The 19,192-nt window shown below is 39.1% G+C and overlaps 2 protein-coding genes across 14 annotated transcripts in view; both read left to right on the top strand.

Moving 5' to 3' along the window:
* LOC309863300 (alpha-protein kinase 1-like) overlaps window positions 1-8,663 on the top strand; it is a 117,512-nt gene extending 108,849 nt beyond the window's left edge. For 8 of the 13 annotated variants that reach the window (XM_082727955.1, XM_082727954.1, XM_082727960.1 and 5 more), the window contains 4 exons: window positions 306-459; window positions 5,101-5,263; window positions 6,487-6,673; window positions 7,818-8,663. In XM_082727955.1, the coding sequence (XP_082584081.1) occupies window positions 306-459; window positions 5,101-5,263; window positions 6,487-6,673; window positions 7,818-8,017 (704 nt within the window). In that variant the 3' untranslated portion in view covers window positions 8,018-8,663. The remainder of the gene's footprint in view (window positions 1-305; window positions 460-5,100; window positions 5,264-6,486; window positions 6,674-7,817) is intronic. The other 5 variants (XR_014310978.1, XR_014310979.1, XR_014310980.1 and 2 more) reach the window with 1 other exon arrangement.
* A 6,790-nt stretch (window positions 8,664-15,453) lies between these two features.
* On the top strand, window positions 15,454-18,884 carry LOC309863307 (alpha-protein kinase 1-like). The gene is made up of 3 exons (XM_082728012.1): window positions 15,454-15,778; window positions 17,001-17,187; window positions 18,332-18,884. The coding sequence occupies exons 1-3, from the start codon at window positions 15,593-15,595 to the stop codon at window positions 18,529-18,531; spliced, it is 573 nt and encodes a 190-aa protein (XP_082584138.1). The 5' UTR covers window positions 15,454-15,592; the 3' UTR covers window positions 18,532-18,884.
* The last annotated feature ends 308 nt before the right edge of the window (window positions 18,885-19,192 follow it).

Here is a 19,192-nt window from a genome sequence, read left to right as displayed (position 1 = left end):
CCAAGATGGCCTCTGGGGCTTTGCTGCTTAAAAAGACTTTCTTTCCCACTATTTTCAGACAAAAACTCTGGCCTTATCTTAATCCCTCACTATCCAAGCAAAAGATTTTGTGAATCTTCGTTACATTTGCAAAGCTTTGGTTTATTGTACTTCACTAACTTTGCAGTAGTAGTCATAGAAGAGGCTGAAATTTGAGAAAATGTTTAAGGAAACTGAAGATTTCAGGCAATTTTGAGTCAACTTTATTCATAAATTGTAACAAACTTTGAAAATAACATCCATTTTTATCTTCTCTTTTTTTTCAGATGCTCTTTTATTAAAATACTCTAAAAAATCAGAACTATGGACAGCCCAAGAAACTATTGTATATTTGGGGGACTACCTGAATGTGAAGAAGAAAGGCAGACAAAGAAATGCTTTTTGGGTTCATCATCTTCATCAGGAAGAAACTCTGGGGAGGTATTTCTTTAAAACATCTATACTTCTAATGTAAAATGGGCTAATTATGACTTTCTGTTACTTAATCACTTACGAGATTTTGAAAGAGTCAGAAAAGTTGGCCACAATGTATATTTTCAGATCCCTACTCCTTTCTCCTCATTAACTGATAATAGTTACCACACTGAACAACATGATGTCAGCCATTTTATATAGATGTACAAGATGTCAAACCTCTCAGGGAGACATTGTTATCCCCACTGTACAGATAAGGAAAATGGAGTTTCTGACTGTATGGCAGGACAGAGAGTCTCAAACACTCCCACTAAAAATGCTGGCAAGAAGTCTAGTTCAACTCTGAAAACTACACTTACATGTAAATAAGCGAGTCTTCAAAAAAGGTAGGAAACTCCTTTGTGGCTAGGGATGAAGCATTTTTGGAGGTATAAGTGCATACTGAGTCCTTAAGACACCTCCTGTAGACATTCTGAGTGGGGTAGGATGAGGTGGCAGCTAGTGACCAAAGTTACACGTGTAAGGGAGTGTTTAGAGATCATCCATATAAAACAGGGATGCAGGAATGGCTACATCTTTTAGGAGAAACTTATATTAAAAAAAAAAAAAACAAAAACAACCAGGGGCACCTGGGTGGCTCAGTGGTTTAAAACCTCTGCCTTTGGCTCAGGTTATGGTCCTAGGGTCCTGGGAGCCCCAAATCGGGCTTTCTGCTCAGCAGGGAGCCTGCTTCCCCTCTCTCTCTGCCTGCCTCTCTGTGATCTTTGTCTGTCAAATAAATAAATAAAATCTTTTTAAAATTTTTTAAACATACATAAAATAAAAAACAAAACAAACAAACAAACAAAAAACCCCCCCAGGCTCCTGGGTGGCTCAGCTTCTTAAGTGTCCAACTCTTGATTTCGGCTGAGGTCATGATTGATCTCAGGGTCGTGTGATAGAGCCCCATGTCTGTTTTCTTGTTCATCACGCAGTCTGCTGGAGATTTTCCCTCTCCATCTGCCCCTCCTCTGGCTCTCTCTCCCTCTCAAATAAATAAATAAATCTTCATTTTTTAAAAAAATCCCAGTGAGGTAAACACCTGGAAAGTTTTTTGTTTGGCCTTAGTTCTGCATGACAACTTCAAGCAAAAACTCACCTGAGAAATAGTCACCACAAGTGGTCCCCATTAGGTTTGAGGCCTAATTTTACATCATCTGTGGATTTAAGAAGACCTATAAGCCAAGAGTTTTAAGGTGGACCCTGTTCTTTATCCAAATCCAAATAATGTGAGAAATAAATAGGAAGAGAAGAAATGAGAGAGAGTGAGAAATTGGGTGATTCTTAAACAATGGAAGTATATTTCTTGAAAGGTTGTTGATGATAATGATAATAATAATAATAATAATAGGAACAAGTACATCTACTTACCAAGTATATATGTCAAGCCTTATTTTAACTGATTTATATACTAATTTAATTGATCATCACAAAACACTATGAGACAAGATTTATTATCACCATTTTACAGATGAGGGAACTGAGGCATAAAGATGTTAAGAAACTTGCCCCACATCACACATCCAAGCAATGAACCCGTTTGTTATGGGCTGAATGAGTTTTTTAACAGCTCTGTACCTCCCACCTCAAATTCATATGTTGAAGTCATAGTACTTCAGACTGTGATCTTATTGAAAGAGAGTCATTGCAGATATAATTAGATAAGATGAGGTCATTTTGGAATAGGGTGGGCCACTCATCCACTCTGACTGGTATTCTTATAAAAAGGAAATTTGGAGCTAGACCTGCACAAGGAGAATGCATGTCAGATTGTAGTTATGTTGCCACAGAGCAGAAACCACCAGAAGCCAGGAGGGAGGACTGGAGAACATCCTTCTCTAGTGGCTTCAGAGGGAACATGGCCCTGCTGACATCTTGTTCTTGGACTTCCAGGCTCCAGAACTGTGAGAGAATCCATTTCTGTTGTTTAAGTCACTCAATTTATGGCTCTTGGTTATAGTATCCCTAAGAAATTAATACAGCAGGATGTGTCATAGAGGATCTGAAATGGGAAATGAAAGAGAGAATAAGAAATGTGAAAGATGAAAAGAGAGGATCCAACAAATATCTGGTCCGAAAAAGATAACAGATCAAATAGAAAAGAATTACTATCTAAATAGATACTACCTGATAATTTCCCAGAATTGCCAAAACACATTAATCTTCAAATACAGGAGTCATAGTAAATCCTAAATAAGAAAAGGAGGGAAGAAACTAGGAAGGAAGGCAGACAGACAATCATAAATCTACTTCTAGCTACATAGCAGTGAAACTTTAGAACACCAAGGATAAAGAAATAATCTTAAAAGCTGTCAAAGAAAAAAGAGTTTACTGCTAACAAATCCTTACTGAAGAAAAATGATCCCAACAAAATGGCAAAAGATGCCAGAAAGAATGGACCTCTGTCCCCAGATGGATGATCCTGTACTTAGGGCTGGAGGTCCTCTGATAGAATGTTTGGGAACGGTTCCAGTACCACGGTTTGCTCAAAGTTCTGAACGGATTCAAAGCTACTGCAAGTGGAGCGACCGGTCTGTCCATAGCAGAGACGCTGGATTACCCCTGTTACAGCAGCTGCTCCTCTGCTGGCTGCTTTCTGATGCCTTAAAGGTTCCTCCTCTGCAGCCTCCACTGTCTGGTTGTCTTTTTTTTTTTTTTTTTTTAAGATTTTATTTATTTATTTTCGAGAGAGTGTGTGAGCAGGGAAAAGGGCAGAGGAAGAGGGAGAGAGAATATCTCGAGTTGATTCTGCATTGAGTGCAGAGCCCATCACCAGGCTTGATCTCAGGACCCTGAGATCACGATGTGAGCCAAAATTAAGAGTTGGACACTTAACCAACTGAGCAATCCAGGTGCCCCTCAGATTTCCCTTCTGAACCCCAGGGGTCTGAATGGCCAAAGCTTCAGCCAACTTGGATTTCATAATCCTATTGGACTCAGTAATTTTTTTTGTTGTTGTTAACATATAATGTATTATTTGTTTCAGGGGTACAGATCTGTGATTCATCAGTCTTACACAATTCATAGCACTCACCATAGCACATACCTTCCCCAGCGCCCATCACCCAGCCACCGCATCCCTCTCATGCCCCTCCCCTCCAGCAACTCTCAGTTTGTTTCCTGAGATTAAGAGTCTCTTATGGTTTGTCTCCCTTTCTGGTTTCATCTTGTTTCATTTTTCCCTCCCTTCCCCTATGATCCTCTGACTTGTTTCTCAAATTCCTCATATCAGTGAGATCATATGATAATTGTCTCCCTCTGATTGACTTCTTTCCCTTAGTGTAATACCCTCTAGTGCCATCCACGTCGTTACAAATGGTAAGATTTCTTTTTTCTTTTTTTTTTTTTTGGTGGTGGACTCAGTAATTTCTGGAAGTATTTTCTCTAGTTGAGGTCTATAACTCTGACAATTCTCTTTGATTTTTGGAGGTCACTCTGGACACATGCAAATTCCTCATAAATTCACACTGACTTATAGCAAGTATAAACTCCAGTAAAGTGTGATAGTTACTGTTTTGCTCCTTTCAACACTTAATCATTTACTGCCCTCATATGTTGTCTCCAGCTATGCATAAGGCCTTGAAATATGCAAATCCTATGTCACACTTTCTTCAAAACGTTCAGGACTAGCACAGGACTACACACATAACAGGTGATGATGGAAACAAGTATTTGTACAGAGGAAGTAATCACAAAAGAAAGGGATAGAGAAAGACTTCAGATTGACTAACTGACCTGTTTAAGGCCATGGTGCAGGTAGTAAAAGATCTGATTGCAGAGCCTGCACTTCCCAGTGTCCATCCTGGCTCCCTAGACTCACCATGGGGGGATGGCCAACTGCTACAGTAACTGGACACTTGCTCTATAATCACCATCGTCCTGGGGCAGTGTATCAGAAAGTGTTCTTCAGGAAAACAAAACCAAGAATATATATATATACACATATAGACAGAGAGTTATTGTCAGGATTTGGCTTGCGTATTGATAGAGGCCAGGAAACCTCAAGCTCTGCAGTTGGCCAGCTGGAGACCCAGGAGAGCTAATGGTGTAGTTCCAGGTCAAAGGCCAGCAGGCTCAAGACCAGGAAGAGCTGATGTTTCAGTTCAAGTCCAAAGGCAGGAAAAGACCAGTGTCCCAGCTCAAAGGCAGTGTGACAGGCGGAATTCTCTTCACTTGGGAGAAGGTCATTCTTTTCATTCTATTTTTTTGTCCTTCAACTGATTAGATTAGGCCCATCCACATGAGGCAGAGCAATCTGCTTTACTTAGTCTGTTGATTTAAGTGTGAAATTTATCCCAAAACAACCTCCCCAAAACAGCCAGAATTATGGTTGATCAAATATCAGGGCACCCTATGGCCAAGTCAAGATAACACATAACATTAGCCATCACCATCAGCCAACGTGAATTATGTTCTCATGTTCAGGAGGCTCTTACAGAATTATTTGAGTCATGAAATAAGAAAGGATAGTTAATATTGACTGTCCAAGGTAGAGAAAGAGTAATGTCTTTCAAGAATTTTTGCATCTCTCCTTTCATCTCTGCTCTCTGCCTCTGTGATAAGATCACTTTTGCATTTCTTTTGTATGTTTTCTTCCTCTGGTCATAGATATGTTGGGAAAGAGTATAAGGAGCAGAAGGGGCTGTGGCACCACTTCACTGATGTGGAACGGCAAATGACCGCACAGCACTACGTGACAGAATTTAACAAGAGACTTCATGAACAAAAGATTCCAACACAGATATTCTATATCCCATCCACAATATTACTGGTAAGATTAAAGAGGGCAAGTGTTTCGTTCAACAGGTCTATACGTACATATTTGGTAACGTCTAATAAACTCAGTTACCAGACTCCCTCAACTGCTTCATCTTCTTCATCTACTTAGGGAGATGTGTAAGAACTATGACCTTCTAGACCTTGAATACATAATTTGGATCTTCCAAGTCACCCTGTTAAGTCTGGTATCTGGTCCCACATGGTCGAGTGAGCTTTTTTAGTATCCCTTCTTTGTGTACTGGCTGTACTTTCAAAGAGAGAGGAAGGACCCTAAAGATGATATGGAGTACAAATTATCCCCTCAACAACCTGATGCATGAATTCACTGTTTTACATCTGTTAGTCCCTACCCCTGGCAGCCAAGGAATTACCAAGTCATAGTTTAAACACCTTTAGTAAGGAAAAATAATTATTCCCTTTTCACTTTCAAACAATTCTACTTGTTAGGAAGTTCTTAGATCTAACCCAAAGGTGTCTTTGTCTGATTTCTACCTATGAATTGCAACTCCACTTTCCGGGGTCATTGAGCCCAATCTGTTTTCACTAAGCTATCTCTTTAAATATAGAAAGACAACCATCCATCTCCACTGACTTTTCTCTTATTTGGGTTAAGAATATCCTACCTTTCCAAATATGTTGGATCCTTGGCTCATTCATACCTAAAGAGGTTTTTTTTTTTTTTTTTTACATTGGCCAAAGACCTTTTTTGACCCACATTTTGTTACTACCAATTACAGCTACCATCCATTTTTCACTTTCTTTATGTCAAGCACTATGCCAGGCATTTAACACATCAACTCTAAACTTTGAAACAACTTGACAGAAGAGATTATACCCACAAATGTTTGAACTGCTATTCCAGCCCAACATTCCAGGCCATGATTTATCTCCATGACAAGCTAGTTCCCTACAGTAGGTCACTTCATGCCCTCATTTTTATGTGAGTATTTTAATAAAAGAATAAAAATTATTTTAGGTTCCATTATATGCCACATAAAATGTTAGGCACTTTACATGCATTTTTCTCATTTAATTTTTTTAACAATGCTATAAAGGTGATTATTATTACAGTATCTGCTTTACCGATGAGCAGACCAAAACCTCTGGAAATAACAGAGTTCCTAAGCGGCAAAGTCTAGGTTCAAAATGAGGTCTACCCAAGCCCAAAGCCTGTGGCCTTCCTAGTCATTATGGTCTCCCATTTCTACTTTTCAGATTTTGGAAGGCAAGACAATAAAGGGATGTATCAGTGTGGAACCTTACATACTGGGAGAATTTGTGAAGCTATCAAATAACACAAAAGTGGTTAAAACAGAATACAAAGCCACAGAATATGGATTGGCTTATGGCCATTTTTCCTATGAGTATTCTAATCATAAAGATGTTGTAGTCGATTTACAAGGTATGTGAAATTGGGATTTTTATATTTTTAGTGTTATTCATATGTAAACCTGAGGTCTTGTAACTAGCTCTTCCAGTCATTATTTAATTTAATAGACTGTTCAGGGCCTAAATAGACTGCTATTTATAATTCAATTAATTGATTTTACTGCATGTAGCAAATGATGTCTGGAAAAAACATCTAAAGCACCTACAAGGGTCTAAAGTGTCACAAAATCCTTGAGATCTGGCTCACATTCTGCTGGGCTCAACTCTAGAGCAAATCCATTTTTTAAATTTCATTTAAGTATATTTGAATGATGTAGGTTTTTTTAATATTGCATGCTTTAATATGTGGAAAGACTTTCCACTCGCTCTTTTCTTCAGGCCTTTACCTTTATTACAAGTGTGACATTAGGTTTCATAATGGGGTCATTGTGAAATAGAAAGTTGTGCACTTGAATCTGACTTAAAAAAAAAATCTCTGCATTTATATTTTAATTTTATTTCAGTTCATCTAGTATTTTATTTACCGGAATTATTAACCAATACTCTTCATTTAAATGATAAATGAGGTTTCTTATAACTGTTTGTAGTAATGATTCTATGACCATTCTCTAAGATTTTCTCTATCCCCCTTCCATAGCATTTATCATCATTCTCTGTCATATTATGTATTTTACTTATTTATATTGCTTATTAATCTGTCCCACTTCACCAGAATGTTAGCTCAATGAGTATAGTGATTTTTTACTTATTGCTTAATCCCCAGTACTCAAAACAGTGTCTTGTATAGTGTGTATGCTCAATAAATACTTGCTAAATGAACAGATGACTTAATGGGTTAAGCAATAAAGCAACTTATGAATCATGAAATGTTCCATAATTAAACTAAGTGCAATTTTTTGCTCTCTAATTCCTTGAAAATTGGTGGTCTAGGTATGTCATATTTGACAAATTTAATTGTCCAATGTTCAGTTTCACTTCTTAAACCAGTAATTGGAATACACAATACCAAATCCCTTAACAGAAACTTATTAAACATAAACTTCAGTATAACCAAGTTTTTAAAGTATCTCTCTAAGTAAATACATTTTATTTTTCTGAAATACTTTACTGACCTTTATAAAGGATTTGATTCTCAGACATATGTATTTCTTTTTTAGGTTGGGTGACTGGTAATGGAAAAGGGCTCATCTATCTGACAGATCCCCAGATTCACTCTGTTGATCAGAATGGTGTCACAACCAATTTTGGAAAGAAAGGAATTTTTTACTTTTTTAATCACCAGCATGTGAAATGTAATGAAATATGCCATCGTCTTTCTCTGACAAGACCTTCAGTGGAGAAACCAAATAATTCATAGACTTTCAGGCGGTGTGATGGGATAGGCTTAGTGCTGCTTACCTGTGTGGGGCCCTGTCCTCTTTCCAGGCACACACAGTATGGCACAGTCCATCCGCGTGGCTGAGGCAGGACCATGGGATTAGTTCTAGACAATGATGTGAGACGAATTGTTGAATATCAATTTCAGGCCCTTATTTAATTGCCAGTGCAAGTGGAGTTACTTTCCTTCCACCACAACTAGCAGAATATGTCAGGAGATAGCTCCTTATCAACGTTAAGCCCTACAGTGGGGGCAACCTGAAAAAGTCCCCACCAGACCCATCATGGACACAAAACAGATGAGAAATAAACTTTTGTGGCTTAAGCCATTGAGATTTTGGAGTTTTCTGGTCAGTATCTATCAACGATGGTACTATGGGTGTTTTTCCTATCGATATAGGAGTTTTCCATATATATTAAAGAGTTCAGGACAGGGCACCTGGGTGGCTCACTGGGTTAAGCCTCTGCCTTCAGCTCAGGTCATGATCTCTGGGTCCTGGAATTGAGCCCCACATAGGACTCTCTGCCCAGCAGGGAGTCTGCTTCACCCTCTCTCTGCCTACTTGTGATCTCTCTCTGTCAAATAAATAAATAAAATTTTAAAAAAAGAACTCTTTAAAAAAAAAGAGAGAGAGTTCAGGACATTGTGATATGAGTTCCTGTTGTTTTCTGTTTGTCTTCTGACATTTAACTTCGTATGAATTTTTTTTTTCCTTGCAGAATTTACTTTATACAGTTGAATTCATTCATCTTTTATTTTATGGTTTCAAGGTTCTAGGTTCTATGTAGATCCTCCTCCCACGAATTTCTTTATTTTTGGAGTACGTTTCTAGTACGTTTACATTTACAAAAGGTCTGAGGGAAGAATGGTGTGTTGTAAGAGGTGACAGTCCACTCCTTGCGCCACACAGATCTGCTTCTTCACACGCGTGAGGGGAGCAGCTTTTCCACAGTCTTGTTTAAAAGAAATTTAGAAAAAAGATACTGGTGAGGTATTCCCTTACCGAGGTTAGTCTTTGGGGACGTAGCTGATTTTCGCTCTTTCCCTCCTCCACTATTCAGTCTAACTTTCCGTCATTCTGAGGTATTACTTCAGCAAGTCTTGGTGGCTGATCTGGTATGATTCAGACCTCCCCGTATGTGCGGTTTCTACATACTTGATAGAACTTTCCCAGTTTGGGTTACAGGGCAAGTCCGTCCACAGCTGCGGCTGTGGAGGTGAGAACCGTAGAGAGCTCCTGCTGTGGGGCTGCGGTTGACCCACACTCCAGCTCTGAGCCCTCCGGATCACAGTAAAGTCATGTACCGCCCCCCACAGCCCCGCATGCTCTCAGCCAGTGACTCAGAAAGGCCAGGAAATCCAGGCTCCGAATACTTCAGACAGGTGGCTGTACACGTCATCTTCCCAGTGGCCTGAGGAAAACCTTCTTAACACTCTGTTGCCGTTTGACTCTCTTCCTTCCCAGTCCTCCTTTGCCCTCTCCTTTCACTGGTACCGCACCTGCATATCCCTCTTCCCACCCCTTGGCCTTTAGAGTTATGTCTCCCAACAAATATCTCATGTGTCTAACCCCTTTCAGGCATCTGCTTCCTGAACAACCCAAACCAACAAAAGTTTCTTAAAGAAATGGAAAAAACTTCATCCTATTAACAAAGAGGAAAACTTGTATCATTCCCAAAGATGCAAAAAAAAGGGCATTTAATAAAATGAAAATCATTTCACGATAGAAAGCTCTCTGCAAACTAAGCGTAAAGGAAAGCTTTCTAAATCTGATAAAGGGATTTTTAAAACTTTAAAAAAAAAAAAAAAAACCAAAACAGCAATATCATGGGACGCCTGAGTGGCTCAGTGGGTTAAGCCTCTGCCTTTGGCTTAAGTCATGATCTCAGGGTCCTGGGATCGAGCCCCACATTGGGCTCTCTGCGCGGCAGGGAGCCTGCCTGCCCCTCTCTCTCTCTGCCTGCCTCTCTGTCTACTTGTGATCTCTCTTTCCTTGTCAAATAAATAAATAAAATCTTTTTTTTTTTAAACAGCAATATTATAATTAACAGTGAGGCACTTAACTTTTTCCATTTGAGAAAAGGAACAAAACAAATTTGCTTACTATCCAAATCCTATGCATCCTTTGTGAAAAAAATTAAAAATAAATACATTGATGTCTGACCCTGGTTTCTGGCATAAGGCGTCTAAAAGCCTTCTAATTCCCAAAGTGATAAGAGCACTAGCTCCTAAATCCCTTGAAATCTTGAGTGATAAGAGTATCTTTTGTTTTAATGAGGCAAACTTGATGAGCTCCTAGATACCTTCTGGTCACCAGCAAGACCACGTCATGATCAGAAGCTTCAAACGTTCAGCCTCACCTCCCATCCTCCTAGAAAGGGAGAAGGCCTAGCAATTGAATTAATGATTAATCATGTCTACATAATGGAGCCCCTGTAAAAATCCCTGAATTACCAATTCTGAGAGCTGCCCAGGTGCTGAACGACATGGAGGTCCTGGGAGGGAGGTGCAGCCACAGAGGGCAGTAAGCTCTGTCGGTGTCGCTCCCCCATACCCTGCCCTATGCATCTCTCCCAGCTGAGGTTCTTATATTTCTTTCATCGTATCCTCTTACAATAAACTAGTGAATAACTTAGTGTTTCCCTGACCCCTGCGAATCACTCTAGCATAGTATCAGACCCGAGGAGGAGGTCATTAGAACCTCAATGAGCAGCCATTCCATAAGAAGTACAGGAAACACCATAAGAAGTAAGACTGCAGGGGCGCCTGGGTGGCTCAGTGGGTTAAGCCGCTGCCTTCGGCTCAGGTCATGATCTCAGGGTCCTGGGATCGAGCCCCGCATCGGGCTCTCTGCTCAGCAGGGAGTCTGCTTCCCCCTCTTTCTCTGCCTGCCTCTCTGCCTACTTGTGATCTCTGTCAAATAAATAAATAAAAATTCTTAAAAAAAAAAAAAAGAAGTAAGACTGCAATTACTGTCGGACGTGAGGGATTCTTGGGAGACTGAGCCCTTAGCCTGTGGGACCTGATGCTAATTCCAGGTAGGGTGTCCTAGACATGAACTGAATGATAGGACATCCAGCTGGTGTCAGAGAATTAGTGTGGGGAGAAAATCCACACCACTGGTTTCAGAAGTACTGTGAATGTGGTGCTAGTGTATGTGAGTAAAGGAGAAATACAAAGGAGTTTCCTCCTCTAAAACATTATAGAAGAATTCCAGCTAATGAACATAGAAGGAATGATGGAATTAGGAAATCACCAAACATCCCTTATTGAAATAATGGACCTGGGCAAAAATCATGGATAACTGTGAATACTATTAGGGGAATAGTTGATGAGGAGCTTTATAATGGAAGAGTCAGGCTGATGTTACTTTTACCTCAACCAATTGTATCACCAAAAGTGGGACAATGAATCAACGATAAAATAACACTTTGGACACAATGAGGGATTTTTAGTGTTTACTGAGTGTTAGATAAAATTAGTGAGGTGATATCTTAAAACAATACTAAAGACAAAAAAAAAAAAAGTGAAGGTGGAAGTAAGAAAAACTTGGTTCTTTCTTGATAATGTTGAAGGAGGCCTAAGGATACATCGGGCTTCATTATACAAGTCTTTTTCCTTTTGTATATATTTTTAAGTGTCCACAATTTTTTTTAACTAGAAGGTCATAAAAAGAAGAACTACCACGGATTATCCAAAGAATGGGTGAATAGAGATGATAAAGACTATAATTTGTATCAACTAAGCTAATCAGAGAAGAATGTAAGAAGGAACCGTCAACAAAGTAAAATCCCACAGAAAAATCAAGAAGAAATAGAATATGCCCTGGCTGAGGGCCTGAGGATGATGAGGAGAGATGGCTGACAGCAAAAACAAGTAACTGGTTGACAGAGTGGCCTTCTGCATATTGCAGAATAGAGATCAGCAAACTGTGGCCCCTGGGTCAGACCCTGCCACCAGCATTCCAAATTTAATTGGAACACGGCTACACTCACTCAGTTACATATTATCGGTGGCTGACCTTGTGTTACAATGGCAAAGATGAGCAGTTGTGTCAGAGTCTGTGCCCTCACCTGAGAAATAGTCACCACAAGTGGTCCCCATTAGGTTTGAGGCCTAATTTTACATCATCTGTGGATTTAAGAAGACCTATAAGCCAAGAGTTTTAAGGTGGACCCTGTTCTTTATCCAAATCCAAATAATGTGAGAAATAAATAGGAAGAGAAGAAATGAGAGAGAGTGAGAAATTGGGTGATTCTTAAACAATGGAAGTATATTTCTTGAAAGGTTGTTGATGATAATGATAATAATAATAATAATAATAGGAACAAGTACATCTACTTACCAAGTATATATGTCAAGCCTTATTTTAACTGATTTATATACTAATTTAATTGATCATCACAAAACACTATGAGACAAGATTTATTATCACCATTTTACAGATGAGGGAACTGAGGCATAAAGATGTTAAGAAACTTGCCCCACATCACACATCCAAGCAATGAACCCGTTTGTTATGGGCTGAATGAGTTTTTTAACAGCTCTGTACCTCCCACCTCAAATTCATATGTTGAAGTCATAGTACTTCAGACTGTGATCTTATTGAAAGAGAGTCATTGCAGATATAATTAGATAAGATGAGGTCATTTTGGAATAGGGTGGGCCACTCATCCACTCTGACTGGTATTCTTATAAAAAGGAAATTTGGAGCTAGACCTGCACAAGGAGAATGCATGTCAGATTGTAGTTATGTTGCCACAGAGCAGAAACCACCAGAAGCCAGGAGGGAGGACTGGAGAACATCCTTCTCTAGTGGCTTCAGAGGGAACATGGCCCTGCCGACATCTTGTTCTTGGACTTCCAGGCTCCAGAACTGTGAGAGAATCCATTTCTGTTGTTTAAGTCACTCAATTTATGGCTCTTGGTTATAGTATCCCTAAGAAATTAATACAGCAGGATGTGTCATAGAGGATCTGAAATGGGAAATGAAAGAGAGAATAAGAAATGTGAAAGATGAAAAGAGAGGATCCAACAAATATCTGGTCCGAAAAAGATAACAGATCAAATAGAAAAGAATTACTATCTAAATAGATACTACCTGATAATTTCCCAGAATTGCCAAAACACATTAATCTTCAAATACAGGAGTCATAGTAAATCCTAAATAAGAAAAGGAGGGAAGAAACTAGGAAGGAAGGCAGACAGACAATCATAAATCTACTTCTAGCTACATAGCAGTGAAACTTTAGAACACCAAGGATAAAGAAATAATCTTAAAAGCTGTCAAAGAAAAAAGAGTTTACTGCTAACAAATCCTTACTGAAGAAAAATGATCCCAACAAAATGGCAAAAGATGCCAGAAAGAATGGACCTCTGTCCCCAGATGGATGATCCTGTACTTAGGGCTGGAGGTCCTCTGATAGAATGTTTGGGAACGGTTCCAGTACCATGGTTTGCTCAAAGTTCTGAACGGATTCAAAGCTACTGCAAGTGGAGCGACCGGTCTGTCCATAGCAGAGACGCTGGATTACCCCTGTTACAGCAGCTGCTCCTCTGCTGGCTGCTTTCTGATGCCTTAAAGGTTCCTCCTCTGCAGCCTCCACTGTCTGGTTGTCTTTTTTTTTTTTTTTTAAGATTTTATTTATTTATTTTCGAGAGAGTGTGTGAGCAGGGAAAAGGGCAGAGGAAGAGGGAGAGAGAATATCTCGAGTTGATTCTGCATTGAGTGCAGAGCCCATCACCAGGCTTGATCTCAGGACCCTGAGATCACGATGTGAGCCAAAATTAAGAGTTGGACACTTAACCAACTGAGCAATCCAGGTGCCCCTCAGATTTCCCTTCTGAACCCCAGGGGTCTGAATGGCCAAAGCTTCAGCCAACTTGGATTTCATAATCCTATTGGACTCAGTAATTTTTTTTGTTGTTGTTAACATATAATGTATTATTTGTTTCAGGGGTACAGATCTGTGATTCATCAGTCTTACACAATTCATAGCACTCACCATAGCACATACCTTCCCCAGCGCCCATCACCCAGCCACCGCATCCCTCTCATGCCCCTCCCCTCCAGCAACTCTCAGTTTGTTTCCTGAGATTAAGAGTCTCTTATGGTTTGTCTCCCTTTCTGGTTTCATCTTGTTTCATTTTTCCCTCCCTTCCCCTATGATCCTCTGTCTTGTTTCTCAAATTCCTCATATCAGTGAGATCATATGATAATTGTCTCCCTCTGATTGACTTCTTTCCCTTAGTGTAATACCCTCTAGTGCCATCCACGTCGTTACAAATGGTAAGATTTCTTTTTTTTTTTTTTTTTTTTGGTGGTGGACTCAGTAATTTCTGGAAGTATTTTCTCTAGTTGAGGTCTATAACTCTGACAATTCTCTTTGATTTTTGGAGGTCACTCTGGACACATGCAAATTCCTCATAAATTCACACTGACTTATAGCAAGTATAAACTCCAGTAAAGTGTGATAGTTACTGTTTTGCTCCTTTCAACACTTAATCATTTACTGCCCTCATATGTTGTCTCCAGCTATGCATAAGGCCTTGAAATATGCAAATCCTATGTCACACTTTCTTCAAAACGTTCAGGACTAGCACAGGACTACACACATAACAGGTGATGATGGAAACAAGTATTTGTACAGAGGAAGTAATCACAAAAGAAAGGGATAGAGAAAGACTTCAGATTGACTAACTGACCTGTTTAAGGCCATGGTGCAGGTAGTAAAAGATCTGATTGCAGAGCCTGCACTTCCCAGTGTCCATCCTGGCTCCCTAGACTCACCATGGGGGGATGGCCAACTGCTACAGTAACTGGACACTTGCTCTATAATCACCATCGTCCTGGAGCAGTGTATCAGAAAGTGTTCTTCAGGAAAACAAAACCAAGAATATATATATATACACATATAGACAGAGAGTTATTGTCAGGATTTGGCTTGCGTATTGATAGAGGCCAGGAAACCTCAAGCTCTGCAGTTGGCCAGCTGGAGACCCAGGAGAGCTAATGGTGTAGTTCCAGGTCAAAGGCCAGCAGGCTCAAGACCAGGAAGAGCTGATGTTTCAGTTCAAGTCCAAAGGCAGGAAAAGACCAGTGTCCCAGCTCAAAGGCAGTGTGACAGGCGGAATTCTCTTCACTTGGGAGAAGGTCATTCTTTTCATTCTATTTTTTGTCCTTCAACTGATTAGATTAGGCCCATCCACATGAGGCAGAGCAATCTGCTTTACTTAGTCTGTTGATTTAAGTGTGAAATTTATCCCAAAACAACCTCCCCAAAACAGCCAGAATTATGGTTGATCAAATATCAGGACACCCTATGGCCAAGTCAAGATAACACATAACATTAGCCATCACCATCAGCCAACGTGAATTATGTTCTCATGTTCAGGAGGCTCTTACAGAATTATTTGAGTCATGAAATAAGAAAGGATAGTTAATATTGACTGTCCAAGGTAGAGAAAGAGTAATGTCTTTCAAGAATTTTTGCATCTCTCCTTTCGTCTCTGCTCTCTGCCTCTGTGATAAGATCACTTTTGCATTTCTTTTGTATGGTTTCTTCCTCTGGTCATAGATATGTTGGGAAAGAGTATAAGGAGCAGAAGGGGCTGTGGCACCACTTCACTGATGTGGAACGGCAAATGACCGCACAGCACTACGTGACAGAATTTAACAAGAGACTTCATGAACAAAAGATTCCAACACAGATATTCTATATCCCATCCACAATATTACTGGTAAGATTAAAGAGGGCAAGTGTTTCGTTCAACAGGTCTATACGTACATATTTGGTAACGTCTAATAAACTCAGTTACCAGACTCCCTCAACTGCTTCATCTTCTTCATCTACTTAGGGAGATGTGTAAGAACTATGACCTTCTAGACCTTGAATACATAATTTGGATCTTCCAAGTCACCCTGTTAAGTCTGGTATCTGGTCCCACATGGTCGAGTGAGCTTTTTTAGTATCCCTTCTTTGTGTACTGGCTGTACTTTCAAAGAGAGAGGAAGGACCCTAAAGATGATATGGAGTACAAATTATCCCCTCAACAACCTGATGCATGAATTCACTGTTTTACATCTGTTAGTCCCCACCCCTGGCAGCCAAGGAATTACCAAGTCATAGTTTAAACACCTTTAGTAAGGAAAAATAATTATTCCCTTTTCACTTTCAAACAATTCTACTTGTTAGGAAGTTCTTAGATCTAACCCAAAGGTGTCTTTGTCTGATTTCTACCTATGAATTGCAACTCCACTTTCTGGGGTCATTGAGCCCAATCTGTTTTCACTAAGCTATCTCTTTAAATATAGAAAGACAACCATCCATCTCCACTGACTTTTCTCTTATTTGGGTTAAGAATATCCTACCTTTCCAAATATGTTGGATCCTTGGCTCATTCATACCTAAAGAGGTTTTTTTTTTTTTTTTACATTGGCCAAAGACCTTTTTTGACCCACATTTTGTTACTACCAATTACAGCTACCATCCATTTTTCACTTTCTTTATGTCAAGCACTATGCCAGGCATTTAACACATCAACTCTAAACTTTGAAACAACTTGACAAAAGAGATTATACCCACAAATGTTTGAACTGCTATTCCAGCCCAACATTCCAGGCCATGATTTATCTCCATGACAAGCTAGTTCCCTACAGTAGGTCACTTCATGCCCTCATTTTTATGTGAGTATTTTAATAAAAGAATAAAAATTATTTTAGGTTCCATTATATGCCACATAAAATGTTAGGCACTTTACATGCATTTTTCTCATTTAATTTTTTTTAACAATGCTATAAAGGTGATTATTATTACAGTATCTGCTTTACCGATGAGCAGACCAAAACCTCTGGAAATAACAGAGTTCCTAAGCGGCAAAGTCTAGGTTCAAAATGAGGTCTACCCAAGCCCAAAGCCTGTGGCCTTCCTAGTCATTATGGTCTCCCATTTCTACTTTTCAGATTTTGGAAGGCAAGACAATAAAGGGATGTATCAGTGTGGAACCTTACATACTGGGAGAATTTGTGAAGCTATCAAATAACACAAAAGTGGTTAAAACAGAATACAAAGCCACAGAATATGGATTGGCTTATGGCCATTTTTCCTATGAGTATTCTAATCATAAAGATGTTGTAGTCGATTTACAAGGTATGTGAAATTGGGATTTTTATATTTTTAGTGTTATTCATATGTAAACCTGAGGTCTTGTAACTAGCTCTTCCAGTCATTATTTAATTTAATAGACTGTTCAGGGCCTAAATAGACTGCTATTTATAATTCAATTAATTGATTTTACTGCATGTAGCAAATGATGTCTGGAAAAAACATCTAAAGCACCTACAAGGGTCTAAAGTGTCACAAAATCCTTGAGATCTGGCTCACATTCTGCTGGGCTCAACTCTAGAGCAAATCCATTTTTTAAATTTCATTTAAGTATATTTGAATGATGTAGGTTTTTTTAATATTGCATGCTTTAATATGTGGAAAGACTTTCCACTCGCTCTTTTCTTCAGGCCTTTACCTTTATTACAAGTGTGACATTAGGTTTCATAATGGGGTCATTGTGAAATAGAAAGTTGTGCACTTGAATCTGACTTAAAAAAAAAATCTCTGCATTTATATTTTAATTTTATTTCAGTTCATCTAGTATTTTATTTACCGGAATTATTAACCAATACTCTTCATTTAAATGATAAATGAGGTTTCTTATAACTGTTTGTAGTAATGATTCTATGACCATTCTCTAAGATTTTCTCTATCCCCCTTCCATAGCATTTATCATCATTCTCTGTCATATTATGTATTTTACTTATTTATATTGCTTATTAATCTGTCCCACTTCACCAGAATGTTAGCTCAATGAGTATAGTGATTTTTTACTTATTGCTTAATCCCCAGTACTCAAAACAGTGTCTTGTATAGTGTGTATGCTCAATAAATACTTGCTAAATGAACAGATGACTTAATGGGTTAAGCAATAAAGCAACTTATGAATCATGAAATGTTCCATAATTAAACTAAGTGCAATTTTTTGCTCTCTAATTCCTTGAAAATTGGTGGTCTAGGTATGTCATATTTGACAAATTTAATTGTCCAATGTTCAGTTTCACTTCTTAAACCAGTAATTGGAATACACAATACCAAATCCCTTAACAGAAACTTATTAAACATAAACTTCAGTATAACCAAGTTTTTAAAGTATCTCTCTAAGTAAATACATTTTATTTTTCTGAAATACTTTACTGACCTTTATAAAGGATTTGATTCTCAGACATATGTATTTCTTTTTTAGGTTGGGTGACTGGTAATGGAAAAGGGCTCATCTATCTGACAGATCCCCAGATTCACTCTGTTGATCAGAATGGTGTCACAACCAATTTTGGAAAGAAAGGAATTTTTTACTTTTTTAATCACCAGCATGTGAAATGTAATGAAATATGCCATCGTCTTTCTCTGACAAGACCTTCAGTGGAGAAACCAAATAATTCATAGACTTTCAGGCGGTGTGATGGGATAGGCTTAGTGCTGCTTACCTGTGTGGGGCCCTGTCCTCTTTCCAGGCACACACAGTATGGCACAGTCCATCCGCGTGGCTGAGGCAGGACCATGGGATTAGTTCTAGACAATGATGTGAGACGAATTGTTGAATATCAATTTCAGGCCCTTATTTAATTGCCAGTGCAAGTGGAGTTACTTTCCTTCCACCACAACTAGCAGAATATGTCAGGAGATAGCTCCTTATCAACGTTAAGCCCTACAGTGGGGGCAACCTGAAAAAGTCCCCACCAGACCCATCATGGACACAAAACAGATGAGAAATAAACTTTTGTGGCTTAAGCCATTGAGATTTTGGAGTTTTCTGGTCAGTATCTATCAACGATGGTACTATGGGTGTTTTTCCTATCGATATAGGAGTTTTCCATATATATTAAAGAGTTCAGGACAGGGCACCTGGGTGGCTCACTGGGTTAAGCCTCTGCCTTCAGCTCAGGTCATGATCTCTGGGTCCTGGAATTGAGCCCCACATAGGACTCTCTGCCCAGCAGGGAGTCTGCTTCACCCTCTCTCTGCCTACTTGTGATCTCTCTCTGTCAAATAAATAAATAAAATTTTAAAAAAAGAACTCTTTAAAAAAAAAGAGAGAGAGTTCAGG

Source organism: Mustela nivalis (genome assembly GCF_964662115.1).
Source record: "Mustela nivalis genome assembly, chromosome: 4".
Classification (NCBI taxonomy): domain Eukaryota; kingdom Metazoa; phylum Chordata; class Mammalia; order Carnivora; family Mustelidae; genus Mustela; species Mustela nivalis.
Note: the sequence above shows the minus strand (reverse complement) of the source record. Positions and strands in the feature narration are given on the sequence as shown.

What these genes read in the sequence shown, in the direction of transcription:
- LOC309863307 (XM_082728012.1), top strand. Translation starts at nt 15,593, where the DNA reads ATGGTTTCTTCCTCTGGTCATAGATATGTTGGGAAAGAGTATAAGGAG. An exon ending in TCCCATCCACAATATTACTG is followed by an intron (nt 15,779 to 17,000) that starts GTAAGATTAAAG and finishes TCTACTTTTCAG; the next exon opens with ATTTTGGAAGGCAAGACAAT. An exon ending in TGTTGTAGTCGATTTACAAG is followed by an intron (nt 17,188 to 18,331) that starts GTATGTGAAATT and finishes TTTCTTTTTTAG; the next exon opens with GTTGGGTGACTGGTAATGGA.